The sequence below is a fragment of the Lithobates pipiens genome, unplaced genomic scaffold (genome assembly GCF_037356315.1).
Source record: "Lithobates pipiens isolate NorthernLeopardFrog02 unplaced genomic scaffold, aLitPip1_a1.2 Scaffold_27, whole genome shotgun sequence".
Taxonomy (NCBI): domain Eukaryota; kingdom Metazoa; phylum Chordata; class Amphibia; order Anura; family Ranidae; genus Lithobates; species Lithobates pipiens.
In genome coordinates this window covers 148626054-148649689 of record NW_027507788.1, presented here as the reverse complement: position 1 = coordinate 148649689, position 23636 = coordinate 148626054, and the positions used below count along the sequence as shown (strand labels likewise).

At 42.5% G+C, this 23636-nt stretch overlaps 1 protein-coding gene across 4 annotated transcripts in view; it reads right to left on the bottom strand.

Annotated features, from left to right (window-relative positions):
• PRKCZ (protein kinase C zeta) overlaps positions 1–23636 on the bottom strand; it is a 614201-nt gene that overhangs the window by 217642 nt on the left and 372923 nt on the right. For all 4 annotated transcript variants that reach the window (XM_077457658.1, XM_077457659.1, XM_077457662.1 and 1 more), the window contains one exon: positions 6775–6860. In XM_077457658.1, coding sequence (XP_077313784.1) covers positions 6775–6860 — 86 coding nt within the window. The remainder of the gene's footprint in view (positions 1–6774; positions 6861–23636) is intronic.

Sequence of the window (23636 nt, the reverse complement as noted above, 5' to 3'; positions counted from 1 at the left end):
TTTTGGTGGTATTTGATCACCTCTGCGGTTTTTATTTTTTGCGCTATAAACAAAAATAGAGCGACAATTTTGAAAAAAAAACGCATTCTTTTTTACTTTTTGTTATAATAAATATCCCCCAAAAATATATATAAAATTTTTTTTTCCCTCAGTTTAGGCCGATACGTATTCTTCTACATATTTTTGGTAAAAAAAAAAATCGCAATAAGCGATTGATTGGTTTGCGCAAAAGTTATAGCGTTTACAAAATAGGGATAGTTTTATAGCATTTTTATTAATAATTTTTTATTATTTTTTTTTTTTACTAGTAATGGCGGCGATCAGCGATTTTTATTGTGACTGCGACATTGTGGGGGACCCATCGGACATTTTTGACACATTTTTGGGACCATTGTCATTTATACAGTAATCACTGCTATAAAAAAGCAGTGATTCCTGTGTAAATGACACTGGCAGTGAAGGGGTTAACCAGTGGGTGGCAGTGTAGGGGTTAAGTGTTCCTAGGGGTGTGTTACTCACTGTGGGGGGGTTGGGCTTTCATTTAGTGAACACTGATCTCTGCTCCAATCACATGGAGCAGAGATCAGCGTCACTAGTTGCTAGGCAGAATGGAGAAATGCTGTTTACTCGGCATTTCCTCCATTCGGCCGCTCCGTGAGACGATCACGGAGATGCCCGCGGCGATCGAGTCCGCGGGTCCCGCGACTGGACTCACGGGGGTCCCGACCAGCGCGGGAGCGCGCCGCCAGCTCCCGATGGCAGAGCGGCATTGAATATTGGACGTACCTGTACGCCAATATGCCTGCCCGTGCCATTCTGTCGACGTACATCGTTATGCGCTGGTCGGGAAGTGGTTAAAACAGGCGCCTTTCAGATGCCAGTAATCCAGGAAGTGATGTCATCACATTACTTCCGGATTACTAGATCCGAGACCCGAACAAAGCATCGGCTTTGTTCGGGTCTTCGGCCAGCCATCGAACATGCTAACTGGTTGTTTGGGCCTTCCGAGGGACGGGGGAGCCCGGGCGAGTGGCAGAAGGTGGTGGGGGGATGTCGCCTCCTGCTGCTTGTAATAAACAGCCAGCATAAAATTGGTTGCTATTACAATAAAGTTGACAGTCCACTCTAAAGAGCTGCATGCATCACCCTGGTAAAACCCCTTGAAGCAATATCGGTCAGTTTTTTGACCGATACTTCTAAAAAAGTGAACATCGGCCACACCGATAATCGGTCGATCCCTAGTACATAGTACTACTCCATTCGCCAAAAAGAGCATAGAGTAAAAAAATACAGTAGGCAGTTTTTGACATGTCCTTTAAAAATGGAAAACACAAAAATGGAAAAAAAAATAAAAATTCCTCCGGTGACCCCACCCTTAGTGATGTCAAACTGGATCATAAGCGGACTCGATGTCACAAGTGGGTGGGGTCACTCAGCGATGTCATTGGGTGGCCTCGTCCCTTAGTTAACAACTCTCAGGCGGCGGAATCCTGTGTTGGGTGCAAGCCTCTATTTTTTCTTTCTTGGGCCGCTGTTAGCAATCGACATTGGATTTCTATTAAAAAGGAATTGTCAAAAACTGTCTATTTATTTGAGACATTTTTTGTTTGGTGACTGAGTAGAGGTACAATGTACCCCTACTCATTCACATAGGAAAGGGGAGGGGAGGGATCTGTGGGTCTCCATGTTAAAAGTGGCTTCCAGATTCCAATATGCTCCCCACCCACAGATTCTCACAACCATCGGCCAGGGTTGTGGGAAAGAGGCCCTTGTCCACATAAACGTGAGAACTAGGTGCTTTTGGGGGGGGGGGTGAATTTTGATTTGGTATGACTTTGGGGGGAACCCCACGCCATTTTAGGATGGGGGACGCTGTTTTTTTCTCCTATTGCTGGCATTCTTTTTTGCACACACAAGTCACATCTAAATAATGCAGGTGTGACTTTTAAGGGTTTACATTGAAGTCTATAGCTCTCAAGTGAAAGTCAGAAAATAGTGCAGGAACTACTGTAAAGTCACTGGGACTTTAAAGTTTAAGTTCACCTTTACAGAAAATATGTAAGGTGAAATTACACTGGATCCCCTTCCCATTGCAGCCAGTCCTGCTAAGCTGGAGTCTGGTGATCCCCCGCAAAAACAAAACATCGTATCGCCACTGTACCAGTCCGGGGATCAAAAATCTCTCTCTCCTCTTTGCCTGCGGGGATAGGACAGGCCACGCGGGTTCTGATTGCGGCATTGGCCAATTAGAATGCTCCTAAACGTACCTCCTGATGAGGTATGTTTCGGAGATTAAGCTGCCGGGGATTTCTAAGCCCAGACCGGTGAGGTGGCGGATCAATGTGATCGCTGCGTTCCAGGTCAGCGGCACTGGGTGGGGGGGCTGAGGCAGGGATCCTGTACAAGTTCACCTTACAAATATTTTTGTAAAGGTGAACTTACTTACCTTTTTGCACAGATATAAACAGTACTTGTTGGGAAACATGGGGTGCAACTTGTCATGCAACTTTAGGGTCCAAAGTCGCATAAGTCGCAAAAGTGTGAATTTGGCTTAAAAGGTGGAGGCATCACCCCTTTTTATAGAAATCACTTCATCCACAGAGAGCAAGAGTCCTCTGAAGCATGCTGGCAGTACACAGGCTTTTCAACATTGGGTGTGGCTACTTTATTAAGAAAACAAAAAGTAAAACTTGGAATGTATTTAATTGATTGAAAGTTCAGTTAGGCTTTATATAAAATATAGGTTATTCAAGTGCTTTCAGAGCTTAAAAATGTGTGTTCTTCCTAATAAATCATATTTTCCATGCATTTGAAATATGAACCTAAAGTGTATGTAAACTCTGTCAAAAAAAATATCCTATTTATGCCCTTTTGGTCTGTTTATTATACCAAAGCACTGTTACAGTATATCTGTTTAACCACTTCAGCCCCGGAAGGTTTGGCTGCTCAATGAACAGAGTATTTTTTGCGATACGGCACAGCGTCGCTTTAACTGACAACTGTGCGGTCGTGCAACGCCGTACCCAAACAGAATTGATGTCCTTTTTTTCCCCCCACAAAAAAAAAAGCTCTTTTGGTGCTATTTGATCATTTCTGCGGTTTTTATTTTTTGCGCTATAAACAAAAAAAAAAAAAAAAAAGTGGGGACAATTTTGAAAAAAACAACAACAATATTTTGTACTTTTTGCTATAATAAATATACCCATTTAAAAAAAAAAGCAATTGTTTTTCTCAGTTTAGGCCAATGTGTATTCCTCTACATAAAAAAAAAAAAAACACGCAATAAGCGTATATTGTGATTGGTTTACACAAAAGTTATAGCGTCTGCAAAATGGGGGATAGATTTATGCCATTTTTATTTATATAATTTTTTTTTTTTTTTTACTAGTAATGCCGTTGATCTGTCATATTTATATAGTGACTGCAACATTTTGGCGGACACATAAGACACGTTTGACACATTTTTGGGACGATTGACAATTATACAGCGATCAATGCTATAAAAATGCACGGATTACTGTATAAATGTCACTGGCAGGGAAGGGGTTAACACTAGGGGTGGGGGCGATCAAGGGGTTAACTGTGTTCCCTGACTGTGTGTTCTAACTGTAGGGGGAGGCGACTGACTATAGGATATGACAGATCGTTGTTCCTAGCTATTAGGAACTCACAATCTGCATCTCCTCTCAGAACAGAACAGGGATTTGTGTGTTTATACACGTCCCTGTTCTGCCTCTCGTAAAGCTACGACGGCTAGTGGGAATGTGCCGACCTGCCACAGTATGATGGCGGCTGGTCGGAAAGTGGTTAAGAGCAACAGAACCTATTGATCTTGTCAGGAATTCAGAGGCATCTTGTGGGCACTTCCTATACAGGCAGTCCCCAAGATACGAACACCCGAGTTACGAACGACTCCTACTTACGAACGGACCTCAATGCCGGCCGTTTGCGCTCCATGCTGGTCCTGGATACCGCCGAGCTACCATCTTGCAGCACCGGTCCCATCCCACGCTGCAGTACTGCATGGCAAGAAGAGTCCCAGATAACATGACTGCATGGCAAAAAGCACCTGGAACATCCCTCATCCCTGCACAGGCTGAAGTTACACTTAAAAATGCATTGTTTCGACTTACAAATTCCACTTAAGAACAAACCTACAGTCCCTATTGTTTTTGTAACCCTGGGTCCGCCTGTATTATCTAAAATGGCTCTCCTAGTTCTCATCTTGGACTGCAGAATGGTTAGCATCTATGATGTAGAGATCTGAGAGCGTGAGTCGCTGAGTAGTTTAGCAAAAGACAACTGGGAGGGCTGTTCATAAAAAAAAAAGATGTGTGCTCTCAACCAACAATATTAATTGTGTCTCCAGTGTATTTCTGGCAAATCAAATAGGTAGTTTACAGCAATTGCAGGGTCTTTGGAAGGATAAACAGGAAAATGTGCATGTATTGCAGAGATGTACTGCATATGCTTATTTTTTCTTTTTTTTTTTCTTCTTTACTTAAACTTACGTGTTAAGGGCTCATTCACACAGGGACACAAGGCCATGCTTATACACCCGGAAGGCACAGCAGCAGCCAGCTTACCATTAAAAATTAATGGCAGCCTCTCAATGGATGTTTTTGCTCATCTGAGCATTTACATTTGCCTGCCCCAACTACAGATGCTTGAATGTGCAAGGATCCATACAGCCAAAGGCCGTCTGGTGGATCCGATCAGATGATAGTCAAATAGAAACTGACAGCCAGTCTTTTCCATCCAACAGCCCATACAGTAGAGAAGGTTGTGTAGAGAAGGTTGTGTCGGCACTGCATTAGCGGAGCAGACATGGACCTGTTGCCTGCTTAGCTGGGATCAGCAGAAAGATCGCCCGCTGAGCGGGTGGATCCACTGGCGGAGTCCAGTGGTGTGGATGGCCTAAGAGGAGTGAAAGGAGCCTAAGCCCGCTGTTCTCTATGTACTTGCTCTATAGTAAATATATTTGGGCTAGGCTTACCCACTGACAAGATTCCCTATTGGTCAGTGAGGTTAACTATGACAGGGGCCGGTTGATAAAGACACATGATATGGGCTGGTTCGCTTGTGTACTTCCCTGCAGTAAAACATACTATTTTCATTTTCATGGAGCTTATTTTTAAGCAAAAACACACTTCATTAAGATTTGGCTAGTTTACCACTACGTGTTGTGTATTTCAAAGTCTTAAATAGGCAGCACTGTCTTTATTAAGAAGGCAAAGCAAGCCCCTTTAATTGTATGACAAATGTTCACAGAGCAAGTATCATGCTTTGTACACTTTTAGCACATCTGCACTACATAAACTGCATATTCTTAAAAGTTTTTCCACCGCTTTACACATCTAGCAAAACGAAAAAAAAAATATATATATATATATATATATATATATATATATATATATATATATATATATATATAAAGTTTCTTAGAAGTGCACACAGGTGCATATGAAAACGCATCTAAAGTACAATGCGTCTAAAGCACATGATACTGTATGAGCATGGTAACTGCTCGGAAGTGCCGAATGTATGTGCACCTCTGGGTATCTGCACTTCATACCAGTTCATAACCTTTTGGTTTCTTTAAGGATAGAGTACCTTTAATGGAATACTTTTCTGAGAGAAACATAATAAGCTACCATTGTGGAGTTGTCATTACAAAAAAAGAACTTCTTGGTCATCAAGCTGACCCTCTAACTTCATGATTTTGAAACACTAACCCAGTATGCAGACAAGGGCTTTTCTCTGCCTTTCCTGACCTGCATAATACAGTAGTTTGTGGTCAGTAACTCAGGAAGTGTTGAATCCAAAAGGGTCAACATACAGGCCATAGTTTTGGCCCAGTCATTTCAAACACAGGCTTTATACAAAAATAAGCAATACAATTATTTAAAATTGAATAGTGTAGTTGTTGCTAGACTTTTTGGGCGTATATATTACAGTACTGATAATCCGGCACGTTGGATGTCAGCAAAACTGTCATCCTTCATTTACCCTCATCAGAGATCATTTTTTGGCAAATGCAATTTCCAGTATAATAGAATTATAAGTACCAGGATCACTAGTCACTACACTAACATTTATCTTCTGAATGATATAGTATTTATTGTTGTGACAGTATCATTTTATCCAAGGTTCAGGTTAAGTAACTTATGCAAGAATGGTTTGGATTTTCGGGTGTAATAAATTATCACAAGTGCAATTCACTGCCACTGTCTATAAAAGCGAGTGCGCTAAATTTGACATATTGGTGAGGAAAAAAAAAATTGTACTTGTGTACATGTAGCTAAAAAACATTGCATGCTAAATTTCCTGGCACAGAAACACGTGAGAACTCAAATGGAACAGTTTTAAAAAGACAAAATCCAATGTGTCGCTGCACACAAGAAGGGCCAGACAACTATATATAGATACAAATGTTACACAGACAGCATCATCTTCTTCATTCATCTTCTAAATAGGACAAAAACTAGGGATGATGGGTCATATTTATTCAGCTGACAGATGGGTTGCTAATAGTTACCATACTTTTCTTAATAAATAAGCTGTAAATTGTGATGAAATGATAAAACCTTACAGGAACACATTAGCCTTGAAATGGAATTTTGGCAAGCATGCTAAAACTGGAGCCTAAAACACAGACAACAGACCAGGGTACAATGTACAATAGTCATTCTTCCATAGAGAAAAGAAGCAATAGCAGGTTATTAGAAAGCTGCCCAGAGACCGGACAAGCTGCCTCTTTTATGAATCACTTACTCTGTTAAAGCGTTTGGCTTGAAACAGATGCCCATTCACTCGGTAGAGCTTCCTCCATCTTCTGGCCCCTCGACGGTAGATGGATTCTAGGAAGAAAAGAAACGTGTAAAGGAGAAGCATACTAAGCTAGCAGTGCCAGGCACAAAAACTGCAAGCTGCCTGCACAGAGGGGGAAAAAACAATCCAGCTTGTTTTTTTAATAATCAATGCTAGGCGCTGATGCTTGCGACATCATGGCTAGAGCTAAAGCAAAGCTTTTTTCATGACAGGCTCCAGATCAAGAGGCTTCTGCAACCGCTTTTTCCTTCGCACACCAGCCTCCTCCCATCATCGCATCCTCACATGACCACATGCTAGTTACCGACCTTTCCGAGAGACTTATTGATGGTGGATAAACAGGTGAAATGGGATGAGGCCAGGAATTTAAAGGAACAGAGCATTCAATGGCTGGATTACAAGCCCCTCTTGTTGAACCCCGGGAAACTGCCTGGTGTTATTTTGGAAACCCACTGAGCACAAATTTCTCAGGCACATACACAGAATTGTTTATAAGCTATCAAATTTAATTTTCTTCAAGCACTGGTTGGAAACGCAAGAATGACTGGCTGTCATTGGCAACACCATCATTTAAAGTAATTTAGTGTACTTGTACAGCACTGACATAAAAACTCCTGGTGCTAAGAAACTTACAATCTAATGATACACCACAGGGCCAACTGAAATACCACTTTATTTTATTTATTTTTTTACTGTGTAAGGTAGCCCATGCAAATAGGGATCATACACAAAAACAATGCATAACATGGCTATGGAGAGAACTGAGCCCAGGACAAAAAGAACAGAGTGCTAACTAACGTGATACCACGCTATCCGATCTGGTGAACAACTACAAAAAACAGGCAAAAAAAAAAAAGACAAAAATCGAGAGTCCACCCAAATCTGACTGTTCAGTTGTGGCTGCATTCTACTTATGTTTACATTCCTTGTGGATTCTTTGTCTATCTGCTTTCAGATCTTGTCTCTGCCACCCCCTGATGTAACAGTCTTTGTTGCACAATGCAAAATCAACCCTCCAATCTGTTTACATCTTCTAGGAAAATTATATATATATATATATATATATATATATATATATATATATATATATATATATATATATATATATACATATATACACATACAGTGTAAAAAAAAGAAGAAAAAAAAGAGGGAGTAGAAAGCAAATGGTAAAACAAAGTTATCCATAATGACCAAGTAACAAAATTCATGGGCAGCAACTTTGGTTCCCATTGTTTTTTTGTTTTTTTTAAGACTGTGTTCATTGTGGCCTTTACCCTGTGTAAAACTCATTAAAGCCAACCTTAAGGCTGGGTTCACACTGCTGAGATGCGGGAACGCTGCGAATCCGCTGCGGGTTCCCGCATCGCATGCCTCCAGTGTCAGTGAAAAGTTAATGACACCCCCAAATCAGTTCGCATATCGCAGTGCGATCTGCAAACTCGGACAGGAACACCCATGCGATCCGATTCTGCTGCAGACCAAAAAAAGGGTCCTGTGCGAGTTTGGGCCGGATGCGATGCAAATTCAGCCATACTATCTGTATGGCTGAAATCGCATCGCACAGAGATCACATGTGATTTGCACTGCAGTGCGGTGCGAATCACATCCGATCTCATAAACCGCAGCAGTGTGAACCCAGCCTAAAACAGATACCAAACACAAATGCATTTATGTACTTGTGGAAATCATTGTGTTTGAATTATTACATATGTGTTTAGCTACACAGCATGATTTTAGAAGAGTAAAGGGCAGCACTCTCAGCCATTTAAGTGTGTGTTGTTTAAAAGTATATGTAAACCCTCACCATGTAAAATAACCCATGCAGTTTAAAAATAGAAATGCAATTCAAAACATTTGTATACACATAGATAAAAAGCACTATAAATACGGTTTTTGTTTTATAAGTGATCACATGTTCTTAGCTGCATAAGGGCCTTAGAGAGGTGTGGGTGGAGAATGCGGGGGGGGGGGGGGGGCATGCCAGTAGGAGGCGGAGAAAGAGAAGTACACTAATCTTCCCAGTGAAAAGCTGTGCAGGGGGTGTGTCAGCACAAGTCTTGGCTATTTGAAGACAAGCAGAATATACTAGCACATCCAGAAAACTGACCATGCTGGGATGGATGTGTCCATGCTTGGTGTGGTCAGTCTGAAATAGCAAATAACAGGGAGGCTGGCAGGATCACTAGGTATTCAAATCAAAAGGAAACAATGCAGAGAGAACAAGATACATTTTAACACAATTACAACAGGCACATATGAGGAACATAAATTGTTGGGGTAACATACACTATAACAGAGTGTTGTCAGTCTTGACCTGTAAACATGCTTACAGTGTAGGAAAGCACAAGGGGTTATTCATTAACATGCTGCTGCTTCTCCTTTGTCTAATTAGCAGGATGAGGGAAGGTTCTTGACCAGACTGAACTGCTTTAACTGCACCGGAAGCTGGTGACCTTGACAGGTTGTCTGGCACCAGTCCCAGGATTACAAGTCTGGCTGAACAAGTAACAAATCTTTCAGTGATTTAAACAGTTAACACATGTTGTACGTAGTGGCGGTGCACCCCCTCTCTACAGGCACCTCTCTAGAACCACTAGACAGATTCATGCATTGCATGAATCTATGGTCGCCGCTGCCACTAACTATTCAGGCACCGGGCCCCTTTTCAGGCACCTGAATTACAGCGGCAGGGTTTTTCTTTTGAAGCACACGATTAGAGCCGTAGGCTCTAATATGCTTCAAAAAAGGTGACCTGCGAGCGCCATTCTGGGCGCTCACAAGTCACTCAGCTATGTTAGAAAAGCAAATGAATATTCACTTTCCTAACACTAAACCATCTCTCTGTCAATCAGGTGCCTTATATCTGTTACCCATCACCTGATTGGCTGAAATGACAGGCACTGTGATTCAACGCCTACCAGGGGTCCAATCATAACAGAGGACAGGAAGAGAGAATGGGAGAAGACACAGAGGAGCTGTCCCACCGCCACGGAGACAGGGCAAGTAGACATAGGGCGAGGGGCACACTGGCAGCATTTGATATGGCACAGTGCCCACATTTGATATGACACAATGGTGGCAATTGATGGGCACAGTGGCTGCAATTGATGGTACAGTGAGGCTGCAATTGATGAGGTTTTTTTTTCAGAATATTTCAGTTTGTTTGCTCCCCCCCAAAAATGTTGAGCACCAGCCACCACTGCATGTACCTATTAAACTGTACAAGTATGCAATATGACTGGCAAATACTCACTGCAAACTAGTGTGCATGTGAATGGCAGATATTGCTACAATGTTACCAAAGAGACTGCCCTGGTAGCATGACTACCCTGTGAGAATCATTACAACAGGACAGATATTGCCATGTTAGCAACACTGCCATGACTGTCCTCTGACTTGACTGACTGCATGCAGTGATTCAGACAGCATTGGAACCATCGACACCCAGGCAACTAGCTTTTTCAGAAGGAGTTAATGGCATCCAAATGCAAGTGGAACTTCAGTAATTTTTTTTCATTTGTCCATCTATTAAATCCTCTGCCCTTGTCGTTTTAACTTTGGATAGTAAAACATTTTTTTCTGCTAGTAAAAACCTTATACAGCCCACTTCCAGTTTCTTGTCTGGTAAAAAAGCCTAGGCTTATGACATCACGCACAGCTCTCACTCTCGTGAGAGCTTGCCATGAGGGGGGGGGGGGGAGGGGGTTGTCATAAGAGGGCCAATGAGAGCCACAGAGCTGGAGGTGTGCCTCTGTGTAAATCCAGGAAATGAACAGGCAGCAGCTTCAGCTGCCCACAGTTAAAATGATTGCAGCCAGACTCAGTGGGAGATTTCTGCAGCATATTTGGCAAGTACAGAATCACAGTATATATAAAATAATAAGCAAAGTGGTTGGAGGGAAGCTTCAGAATGGCAAGGATGTTTTTATTACAAATTATATGAGCAGACTGTAGTTCCTCTTTAAGACGGTCATGTTCTTAAAGGCTAGAGTAAGGAAGAGTTAAAATATCCAAGTTACATTTTTTGCCATCTGTGTCCTGTTGAGGATCACGAGCTGTCTGAGAAAAGAAACAGGAAGAAAGGCAAATCTCTACAAAAGTGAGGAAATTCTTCCACTTTGTAGGAGTTCGCTGGAACATATGTCCCCTTCAAAAGTTCTCCCCTCACATTCAGGTAAATTCAATAGATCTCTTTCCTGCCAGTATGGCCCCCTAAATATGGCCTGCGCCAATTTTGGTTCAGTTAACAATCAGCTACTTTTATAATCTGTCACTATGGCTGCGACAGCTTATAAAAGGATTACTGCCAGTTCACAAATAAACAAATCGGCAGTTAAGACCAAATCAAAGTCAGCCTACAAGGGGAGGAGTGAGTGTGTACATTCATTTATTAATATGTTTGTGTTTTACATTTCCAGCATCGGTTGCTAAGACAAAGGCTGCCAGCATCCTAGCAACCAAAGAGGAAAGTCACACAAAACTGACAGTGGCCGGAGCCTGATGGGGAACTCAGACTAGGACCCCATTAGGTCTGCTTTGCCTATGATTGACAGCAGAGGACAGTAGGTGAATCCACAGACACTTTTCAGTTCAATAGTGACATTGGAATCCACCCTCCGTCATCCACTATCACGGGTATGATGGACTTGATGGGGAACTAATCTCAGGAGTTCCCTACCAGGCTCCGCCCACAACAAAATCAAATTCACAGCTGCTGCCCTATTGGGTGGGTGGAGCCTGATGGGGAACTCTAAGACTAGTTCCCAGGTTTACTGGTGAAAGGTATTAAAGGGGTGAATGCCTTTGAGTTGTGGTCTATATGTAAACACATTATTTAAAATTCTAAATATCAGTAGAATATGCTGCTGCGTTGCATAATTTGCTCTTGTGATATATAAAATGCAGTTGTGGTACCCATGTCACACTTGAGACACACTGGTCAGTTGCTGCCAGTGACAGGATCTCTAGGCTAGGAGACAAATGAAGCTATGTACCTACGGTTTTCTCTACATCATTCCCTTTGCTTGCCAAACCAGCAAAGTCTCAAGATTGCACCACTGATTGTGCAGCATCTTAAGAGTAAATGAAAAAGCAGAAGGTGGTGAGTGTTTGATTTAGTAATCCAGTATTCAGCAAGTTACCACCAGTGGCAGGATCACTAGCATGATTGTGGGTCATAACGATGGGGTATAAACTTTTTTTTTTTTTTTACTGGTGGGGCATGGAGGTTTTGGAGAAATGTTACTGGGGCCTGGTACCACTGATTTAGAGTATTTTGGAGGTATCATATATTGCGTACCCTAGTCCTATGTGCCTCTATACTCTTTCACAGTCGACATGACATCCATAACAGATTAGTCTATCAAAGATTGTTGTGGGAAGCTCAAAGGTCATTCTTCATCCCAGGACATTATTGTCAGTGACACCAAAGTCTTTTATAGTCTAATCGCCTTATAGCTGATAGCTTAATGTAAACCTGTTACAATCCCAGGCAGTTTAAACTGAGTATATAATGAAAAATTGCAATGAAAACAGCATTGAAAATTATTCTGAATATGTACGATGCTGAATTTATATATAAATCTTCACTTTTCCCAAAAGAAGCAAGAATTTCCAAACCCCTCTCTCAACGCCTGGGCCGGTATTGTTTAGCAAGGCTATGCATCACATTAGAGGACCAATAGACAGGCTTGGCATGTAGAAGGTGACAATCCAAGTTCAACTTGTACAGGAAAAGTCAAATTATTATATAGAACAGAGAAGGTTTAGGCAGAAGTAGGGGGGCACAAAAAAAAAAAAAAAAGAAGGAGGGCAGGGTCTACAACCTATGCTGGTAAAGAAGTTCAGGACTCATATGGAGGTGGGGGGCACTTTTGTGACTGTACATATTACATATTTTAGGCATGTTATTTACTGGCAAAGGGCCCTCTTGTGTAGACATCCAAAAGCCCATAGACTGCTACTGAGTGCCACCATCTTGGACTAAAATCTGCCACTCAGGGTGACACTATAGCATTCACTCAGGCCCAGCTGCTACCAAAAAGGTTATGTAGAGAGGAGATGGGATGGGTGGAGGAGTTGGGCCAGCACAGAGAGTAATTACATACCTTCAGAAAATAGTGGTTGGGGGTGTCTAGTGAAAAACAGTCGCCTTGATTGGAGGTACATTTTAATTGTTTATTTTAACAGAAAATAAGGGCTTGAGCAATAATATGTGATGATATCACTAAGGAAATATCTTTGTAACCTTGATTAGCTTTGGATTCAGTCTGAGTGCCAGCCTGACTGAAAAAGAAACACTGCAAGTACACATAGTTTAGGAATTCAAAGTACAATATACTCAGTTGTGCCTAGGAAGTCATAAAGTCACATTAAAGTGACATGACTAAATGATATCCTTATTTTCCCAAAAAGATCCATACACGTCGACTACTTAATGGCTCTGTAGTCTATTTTCCAGTAATGAATTTTTTTACTGAGTTTTTGCCTTTCCCCCCCCATCACTTTCATTTGTTTGAAACAAACAGTGCACTATTCTATGCACACTACAAATCCCATGGTCTATAATTCCTAGTGCTTCTTGAGGGCAAGAATAAGAGGGTGGCTACATTCCTACATACAGTGGGATCGTTGAAAACATAAAAGTAAGGTCACAGCAGCAAATAACAGTTCAAGAGCTGAAAGCAACAGAAGGTACTTTTCTGATGGCTTTGAAAGTCTGCCTGCCAATTTTCCACACCTTGGATGTGGATGGCGGACAAGACCAGAGCATGCAGTTTTATCCAAGTTAGAATTAAGTTTGCTTCCGATTGAGTGGTGCCTCCTCGAAGGATGATATAGGTCATAAGTATGCCATTTATGACTGGATTGTGGTCGGGTGGACGAAGAACTGAGAGATCTAGTGTTGAAGGGACAGAAAATTGCCCCAAATTTCAGCATGTTGAAGGGAGAAAAAAAAAAGGGAGATTACTTTGATGACCCAGTCTTCTGCACTGAAAAGCACCTGGGATTCTCCCCAGCCAGACAAGCTAGCATCTGTTGTGAGAGCTTTCTACCTCTATGGGAAAGAGGGATTTTAGGATTCCAGCGTTGGGGAAAGCCAAGTCATTTTGTTGCACATTACGAGATAGCGGAGTTACAAAAGTCTGTAGCGAAAGTGGGTGTACGGCACTGCCTCAACAAAAGGCTACCATTGGGCCTAGGTATGTATGCGGAGGGACAGAGGTTTGTCCCAGGGCAGTTAGATATGAGACAAGGCTGTGTCCATAGTCAGCCCCCAGGTATTCTAATTGATTAATTTGTTTCAGCAATGACTTCTGAAGGTTGAGAATCAACCCAAATCTGTCTGCTGGACATTAGCTGACAGTTAGTGAGGACTGGTCTTAACTGAAGACCATCCAGGCATTTCAGAACATGTATTCAGTGACAATGGGGGGAGAGCTAGGACTGGGGCATGCACCTTGGTGAAAATCTGTGGACGGGCCAAAGGACAGGCATCAAATTGGTAATGCTGAGGGCCCACAGCAAAACGTAGATAGCATTGGTGAGGAAGGAAAAATGGCAATGTACAAGTAAGCATCCCCAATGTTCAAGGAGGCCAGAAGATCCTCAGTAGGGATGAGCTCCAGCATGTTCGCACACTCCACATGCAGAATCAGCCAGGAAGTCGCCATGGCGCTGCGCTAATCACAAGCAGTGAGACATGTCCTGATCTCTGCAGCCGCACATTGTGACAATGTCTCACTGCCTGTGATTAGCGCAGCGCCGTGCCAACTTCCTGGCGGGCTCTGCACGTGGAATGTGTGAACACGCCTAAACTCAACATTAATCCCCAGTAAAGAGGTAGGCTGCTCTGCCCCACTTATGTGCATCGGGTTTTCATTGTCTTGTAGTATGACACAATGCCCCCATTTGCATTGCGATCTGAAATTGATAGAAGTCTTGAAAGTGTTTGTTTGCCAATAGGGTAACGATTATCTTTGTGGGGTAGGAGGCAAATTTGTGAATGTAATGATGTTCGTGAGGGGTCGCTCTGGACAACTTCACTGCCATTGTGCTATTGCTGGTTGTACAGGGCATACCTGTCCATCTAGCCATTATTCTGGACGGCACAGTGGTGTAGTGGCTAGCACTCTCGCCTAGCAGTAAAAAGGGTTGCTGGTTCATATCCCAACCACGACACTACCTGCCTGGAGTCTGCATGTTCTCCCTGTGCCTGCATGGGTTTCCCCTGGGTACTCTGGTTTCCTCCTACACTCCAAAGACATGCTGGTAGGTTAATTGGCTTCTGTCCAAAATTGGCCCTAGTATATGAATGCGAGTTGGGGACCTTGGATTGTGGGCTCCTTGAGAGTAGGAACCGATGCGTGGAGCGCTCCGTAAATTGACGACACTATATGGGTACCTTCAAAAAATAGGGATAATTGTAGACACACCCCCACACTCACTCAGGTTGAACTGGATGGACTGGTGTCTTTATTCAACCTTGCTATGTAACTATGTATATGTGCTCCAAGTCAGGAGAGTCTCAAAATTAGCGAGTTACGATTGCAGTACACTAGGGTGCCATGCTGTTACAGTTGCATCCTACACATATATGCAAATGTGTGCAAACGAAACCATCCTTGTTTTTAACTTGAACCATTAAGGTCAATTCAGTTTGTTGCAGGTTGGCTGGTAAGTGAGCTGGGAATTTTTGCGTGTTGTTTTTTTGCCAATTTAGGAGCATGAAGAAGCCCCAGAAAGAACATTTTGCACCCACAAGTCTTAGGATATTAAGGACCAGAATGCTGACAGATGCTCCCCTACTCTGGCAAGTGGAAGTTCCCTTCATTGGGAGGTGGGCTTAAAGACCGAACTTGACTGGTTTGGAGGTGCATGCTTCCAACAAAAAACGTATTCCAAACTTTGAAGCTGGAGGCCTGAAAGGAACAAAAAGGAATTTACCATCTATCTTCTTATCCCTTGTGACCTCCTTGATGTGCTTGTCAAAGCAGGGATTAAAAACTGTTCTGCCTCAAAGGGAAGCTGCTCAAGGTGCTTCTTGCATGGAAATTCCACCAACCAGCATGTGAGTGAAAGGATCCTCTGCATATGGACGGTGAGGAGACTCATCCTGGAAATTATATGTGCTAGGCTGTTCAAGCAGCATCAGAAGCAGTCATTGCTGTCATGCGAGAAGTAGCCCACCCCCCAGTTAGAATCACTCCCTGGTACACAAGATCATCCCCCTTGATCAACAAATTGTATCAAAAACAGTGTACTGTAATGGTTGCCTCTGTACGAGTGGTCAGGGAATATAGCATCACCTGTAGCTGCCCTCGTTCCTATAAGCCAATGTTTCTCAACTCAAGTCCTCAAGGTGCCCCAACAGGTCATGTTTCCAGGCTTTCCATTGGTGATTTAATCAGTTTCACTGCCTTAGTAAATACCACAGCCATTTCATTTGAGGGAAAGCCTGAAAACATGACCTGATGGGATACCTTGAGGACTGGATTTGATAAACACTGCTATAAGCCAAGCTATCCTAGCCTACTGGTACTTGGCTGCCCCCAGGAATGTCATGTTCATTGGCCAGGAATTACAGGAGGCTGAAAAAAGAACAAAAAAAAGTGCCTGTGGTTGACAGAGTGCAGTTTTTCTGCAAGGGAAGGATGGCTGAGACTGGTGTCTTGCCAGAACAGTATGCCTGTAAAGTGGCGCATGATTTCTGCGTTTACAACAGTCCCTGCACAAAATTACATTTCTAAAAGGAAAAAAATATAATTTAAAAGGTACTCACGGCTATAATAAATTGTCGGTCCCGGCAATACACATAAAAGTCACTGAAAAAACGGCATGGGATTCCCCCACAGTCCATTACCAGGCGCTTTGGGTCTGGTATGAATATTAAGGGGAACCCCGAACCAAAATTAAAAAATAAATAAATTGCGTGGGGGTACCCCCAAATTCCATACCAGGCCCTTTGGGTCTGGCATGAATATTAAGGGGAATCCTGAGCAATGTTGAGGGCATGTAGCATGGCATGAGGGCTACCCCAAAGCACCCTCCCCATGTTGCAGGCATGTGGCCTGGTACGGTTCAGGAGGGGGGGCGCTCTCTGGTCCCCTCCCCTCTTTTCCAGCAGCCTGCTAGGTTGCGTGCTCAGATATGGGTCTGGTATGGATTTTTGGGGGGACCCCAACGCCATTTTTTTAAAATAATTTGGTGTGGGGTTCCACTTAAAATCTATACCAGACCTTAAGAGCCTGGTATGGAATTTGGGGGGACCCCCACGCATTTTTTTTTTTTTTTTTACATTTTGGTTCGGGTTTCCCCTCAATATTCATACCAGACCCAAGGGGCCTGGTAATGGACTGTGGGGAAATCCCATGCCATTTTTTTCAATTACTTTTATGTGTATTGCCGGGACCGACAATTCATTATAGCTGCAAGTACTTTTAAATTACATTTTTCCTTTAGAAATGTCATTTTGCTCTCGGACTGTTCTAAACACGGGAAACATACACCACTTTACAGGCATACTATAGACACCCCCCAGGTACAAAATTTAAAAGGAATATTTCACTTTAAGCATTATTAAAATCACTGCTCCTGAAAAAAAACTGTCATTTTTAAAACTTGTTTTTGCATTGATACATGTCCCCTGGGGCAGGACCCAGGTCCCCAAACACTTTATGACAATACCATGCACATAAGCCTTAAAAATTAGCACTTTTGATTTCTCCCATAGATTTTTAAAGGGTGTTCTGCTGCTTTCGAATTTGCTGCGAATACCCCAAATTGTTCGCTATTCGGCGAACATCGGGGTCATCCCTTATTATAAGTAATGCTGAAAGTTTGGTAGTGTACATTCGTAATATAGAATGCAATTTTTTTTTCTAAAGGTTAATTTAATGCAAGTCTGGTTTCCTACACCCTAAATTAGCCAAGCTATTTAACGACTGCTGATAGTGGGTCTTCATTTTACCAAAACATGCTATTTGCACACATTCCAATTCTGCAGCCAAGGAAAGAGTCATTAGATTGGTGTAACCCTAGATCCAAATCCGCTGTGAATATCAACATTATGTTAGTGAACCAAGGTCTGGCAAACTGCCTGAATACTGAGCCAGGGAAATTACTTCAAAAGATCATGCAATAAAATTGGGCGTAGATAGAAACACCTTTAATCCAGCTAAGGCACGCATTCAATTTTATACTTTAGGGGCTGAAACACTTACAGTGCATTGTGGTAAACTGTATCAGTAACAATGCTACATGTTAATTTTTTTTAGTCCGTTCTTGTGCATTTCCAACCCAATCAAAACTAATGGGCTGTCTAAACACAACATAAACTATAGAGATAATACTCAAAAATGGCAAAGCCTGATCCTATTTTATGTGGTACGAAAATACTTTCCTATGTTTAACAGATCTGACAGCTTGTTTCCTTATCTCAGTATTAAAGACAAGCTATGTTATAAGCAGTTATATACCAAAACTTTCATAAAGTTTAATCAATCTCTTCTTAAACCCTTTAGATTCACAATCTGAACAACCCCCGTGTGTGTCCTAAAGTGAACCTGTGCTTTAATATAGCTGGCCAAAGCTAAAGGATCACTACAATTAAATACAATGTAGATCCCAGCTATGCCTGCCAACAGAAACCAGACAGAGCTAGCCACATGTTTACACTGAACCACCACTATATCCTCATCAAGATTTTTTATTGGGTAGGAGGGGATACGGGATAACTATATAATGAATAGTTTTTTTTGCAATGGAACTACTGGGAAGCAGGGCCTGCCATCCAGCAAACATAGCACATTATTGAACTTATGAGAACGAATTCTGACAACACTCTAATGAGTGTTTTTTTTTTGTTTTTGTTTTTTACTGCTTGAAAAGTGTAATTACATCTACTGGAGAAAGGTGATTAATAAGAGGGGACATTTAAAACAGGGTCAAAAACCCATGGGCCGCATCTGGCCCGTCACTGTTAATTGTCTGGCCCATCGATGCCTGTGATTAATTCATGGCCACCTGTCCTCTTCATTGGAACGCATTGAGCGGCTGGTATCTGTGGGCTGGAACCACTGAAGTTAACTTTTTACATTAAACAGCAGGTGATTGGTTGATAGGATCGCTCCCATCCAGCCCTGTGACACCAGCCGCTCTTCTGCTCTGCTCTACACCTGTGTAAGATAGGAGATTTCTATAAACACAGTGTGCGTTTTTGTGTCCATATGGGGGGGGCGCAGAGGACACTATGGGGGTGGGTGCAAGGACAGAGGACACTGCTTTGGCAGGCACAGGGAACTTACTATGGGGGGAGGGGGCAGAGGACACTATGGGAGTGATGAGAAGGGGGGCAGAGGACATTGCAATGGGGGGGCATGTTAGGGACCCTATCACCCCCGGGGGTCCCCAATAGGACAGGACCCCTTCTCCCCTGGGGACAAGGACCCTTTCTCACTTGTGGACGGGGGCCCCCAGCTCCCCTAGGGAAAGGAACCCCATCTGCAGACCATGCTGGCTGGCAGGGCAGGTAAACCGGTACTATTATTACTATATTAGTATTATTATTATCTTCATTCATTAGCAGGTGAATGTGGCCCTCCATGCATTCACATACATTGAATCCGGCCCTTAAGTGGAAAAAGGTTGCTGACCCCAGAATTAAGAGAACCCAAAAACGGACAGTACCCACACACTTGGAAGGGCTGTCTAAAGGACTACGTCTTGGTGTGTATAGGGACATGGCTGAACTTGACATCTATATGGAGAAACTCTGGATTTTGTTGCGATAATTAGTCTCGGAAGAAGAGCAGAGACTAGGACACCGCAGCATTAATTTAATGCCCAACTCCTTTGTTGCAAAAACTATTGGGAGACATTGGCCGGTTCAATAAAAACATTTGGTCCCTGTGTATGTCAGTTACATAGTTAGTCAGGTTGAAAAAAAGACACATATCCATCAAGTTCAACCACAAAAAAATAAAAAATAAATTAATAATAATATCATACAATCCCATATACCCAATTCTATACCCACAGTTGATCCAGAGGAAGGCAAAAAACCCCAGCAGAGCATGAACCAATTTGCTAAAGCAGGGGAAAAAATTCTTTCCTGATCCCCCGAGAGGCAATCGGATTTTCCCCAGATCAACTTTACCTATAAATGTTAGTACCCAGTTATATTATGTACACTTAGGAAATAATCCAGGCCCTTCTTAAAGCAATCCACTGAGCTGGCCATAACCACCTCTGCAGGGAGTCTATTCCACATTTTCACAGCTCTTACTGTGAAGAAACCTTTCCGTATTTGGAGATGAAATCTCTTTTCCTCTAGACGTAAAGAGTGCCCCCTTGTCCTCTGTTGACTGTAAAGTGAATAACTCAACACCAAGTTCCTCTAATATTTCCTCATAGCTGAGTTCCTCCATGCCTCTTATCAGTTTGGTTGCCCTTCTCTGCACTTTCTCCAGTTCCCCGATATCCTTTTTGAGAACTGGTGCCCAAAACTGAACGGCATATTCCAGATGAGGTCTTACTAATGAATTTAACAGGGGCAAAATGATCTCTCTCTCTCTGGAGTCCATACCTCTCTTAATAAAGGATTTTGCTCGCTTTGGAAACCGCAGCTTGGCATTGCATGCTATTATTGAGCTTATGATCTACCAAAACCCCCAGATCCTTCTCCACTATGGATTCCCCCAGTTATACTCCCCCTAGCATGTATGATGCATGCATATTCTTAGCCCCCAAGTGCATAACACTTGCATAAGTTGGGTGGGCTTCTGTCAGACGAGCATGCTGGAAAACCAGCAGCCGACTGGCTCCCGATCAGCACTGTCAGCCAATGGCTTAGTGCGCTGATCGGAGTGTTCTGGCAGGGGGGCGTCCCCCTGTCAGAACAGAACAGCTCAGCAGCTCAGCAGCTCTGACCGGAGCTGTCCATTTTATTTTGTTCCACCCGCTGGGATGAGTGAAAAAAAAAAAGTTAGTGTGTTCCAAGCTTAACACCTTTGCAGTCACAGACCTGGAACAAATAAGTCAAAACTCATCAGATAAGCATGCAGAAAGGAAAAGTTGGAACTGCTAATCAGCACACATGTTTTAGCTTAGAGATGCAAACTGCAAAAGTCACTTGATTAGATCTCAGCCTCAATACTTTTTCAGTACAGTGTTCCTTTACAAGAGGCTCAACACTTTGCCTATTCAGGGAAAAGTGACTGCAGCCCGTCCAGGCAATTTATTTACACTCCCTGTAGTGTTCAAGCTCATCTGGATGGATGTCACTGCCCCTTCCCATTATCAGCTCTGGCCCAAGTATTTGCACATGCTCCCACATAACCAGAAACCTTGCTCCATTAGAGATTTGGGGGAAAGGGTTTGAGTCTTCCGACAGAGCAGGGAGACAGGGAGGGTGTGCAAATTGGCAATTATAACATGCTGTGGGTATTGGTTATCTGCAGACACCGTCACTCTTCCCTGAGTGCTGGTTCACACTAGTGCGATGCAAGAACCCTGCGAATCAACTGCGGGTTCCCGCATCGCACTTGACAAGCACAGCCGTTCACACTGCCATATGCGAACTGCTGGGGAGTGTCATTATATGTTAACGACACCCCCATTTCAGCTCGCATATCGCACTGCGAACTGACAGTTCGGACATGAATCGGATCGCATATGTGTTTACATACATGCGATCCGATTCTGGTCCGAACAGAAAAAGGGTCCTGTGCATGTTTGGACCGAATGTGGTGCGATATCAGCCATACTATCTGTATGGCTGACATCGCAGCAGGACAGACATCGCATGTAATGTGAACAGCCGTGCACTGCGAATTTCATGCGATGTCTGGCATCGCGCTAGTGTGAACCGGCACTGAATGGGCAAAGTTTTAGCATCTCTTTAAGCAAAATGTGTAAAGACTAAAAAGAGGTATCCAGTACATTTCTCTGTCTTGAGTGGAAACACTTAGTCTCCATGCACACTGAAGCTCAAAAAAAAAGAATTTCTGGACGCCAGATTGCTGGCAGAAAACGCTGGTTGAAAAACACGCTTTTAACAGCGTTTTGTACTAGTGTTTATGAGCATCATCAATAAAAATACACAGTAGAGAAAAATCAGTGCTATCCAAACCCCCACAATGCATTGAAAAAATAGAATGCCGAACACTAATTAACGCGTGTTTATGAGTGTTTAGCTGTGTTTGTATTTTTTTTGGCTGTGAAAAACGGCACTTTGAATGTGAATTTCTGGCGTTCAAAAAAAAAAAGCCCATAAACTCCACTGCTCATTAAAGCTAAAAAACGTCCATGTGTGCATGGACACATAGGCTAAACATAGAGTGGAGTTTATGGGCTTTTTAAAAAAAACACCCAAACTCCAATAAACTGCAGTTAATGAGCTCCAGTGTGCATGGAGCCTTACTGTGAGCTAGACTTAACATTTCAGCTGAGAAATGACCATAAAAATAATTATGAAGAATGATTAAAGGTATTTACACACAGCACAGAAGTAAAAAGCTTCTGGACTTTTGCCTAAGGCCCCATGCACACAAGACGCTGGTGTAAACTCTGAACACATTTTTAAATGCTGAAACCGGCGTTTAGAAATGCCCGTTTTGCAGGGATTTTACCGCGATTTAGCAGCGTTTTACCGCGTTTGTGTCTAGAAGCGTTTAGTTAAGATAACATCATAGACCCTCCCAAAGCTCACAAAAACAGTATTATTAACTATTTCAGACATTTTTTTGAGATCAGAGTGAGTAGCAGCAGTGTACTTGTATTTAGCGTGTCACTTGCCACGTCACCTGCCACAAGTTGTGGATTGTCCACTTGACACGTCACCTGCCACAAGTTGTGGATTGTCCACTTGCCACGTCACCTGCCAGGTCACTTGCCACATCACCTGCCACAAGTTGTAGATTGTCCACTTGCCACATCACTTGCCACTTCACCTGCCATGTCACTTGCCACAAGTTGTGGATTGTCCACTTGCCATGTCACTTGCCACCTGCCATGTCACTTGCCACAAGTTTTGGATTTGTCTACGGCTGAAACAACTAATCGATTAATTTCATAATTGATTAGTTGTCGATTAATCGGTCAGTAACATAATGGGGTTAAAAAAAAAAAAAAACTAAAATTAGCCCTTTATAGTACAAAAATATAATCACTACTGTAAATATTACTTTCACAGTTCTACAGTAAAAAAAATGAAACCCTTCCAGTAGTGATTATCTGCTTTTTTGTACTATAAGGGGCTAATTTTAGTCTTTTTAACCCCATTATGTTACTAAACATCTTAGACCTGGTTCACATCTATGTGTTTATTGGTGCTGTTTGCAGAAATTTACATGGTTTCCTATGGGACATGTTCACATCTATGCTTTTTTCAGCCGCTGCATATTTGGAAAGGGTCAGAGACTTTTAACGCAAAACGGTGCTTTTTGGTTCAATATACTTCAATGGAAAAGCTGCAGAAAAGAATGTAATGTGTTTTTTAATCTGCCCAAAAAAATGCAAAAACCACAAATTGCAGTAAAATCACGTGCGCAAAAATCAAAAAGCACTGCAGAAACAGATCAAAAGCAAGCTGCATAGGTGTGTACCGAGCCTTATGCTGGCCACATGGATCAATCTTCAGGTGAGAATATTCAGATGAAAAATATTTGTACATTCGCTGAATGAAAGAATTTTGTTTGACATTTTCACTTAATTTCTGAACAAAAACCACATACACTGTCTGAAAATTCCTTTGACCAAAAAGTTTTTTTTCCAAATTTTCCCGTCACTGTGGTTGAAAATGA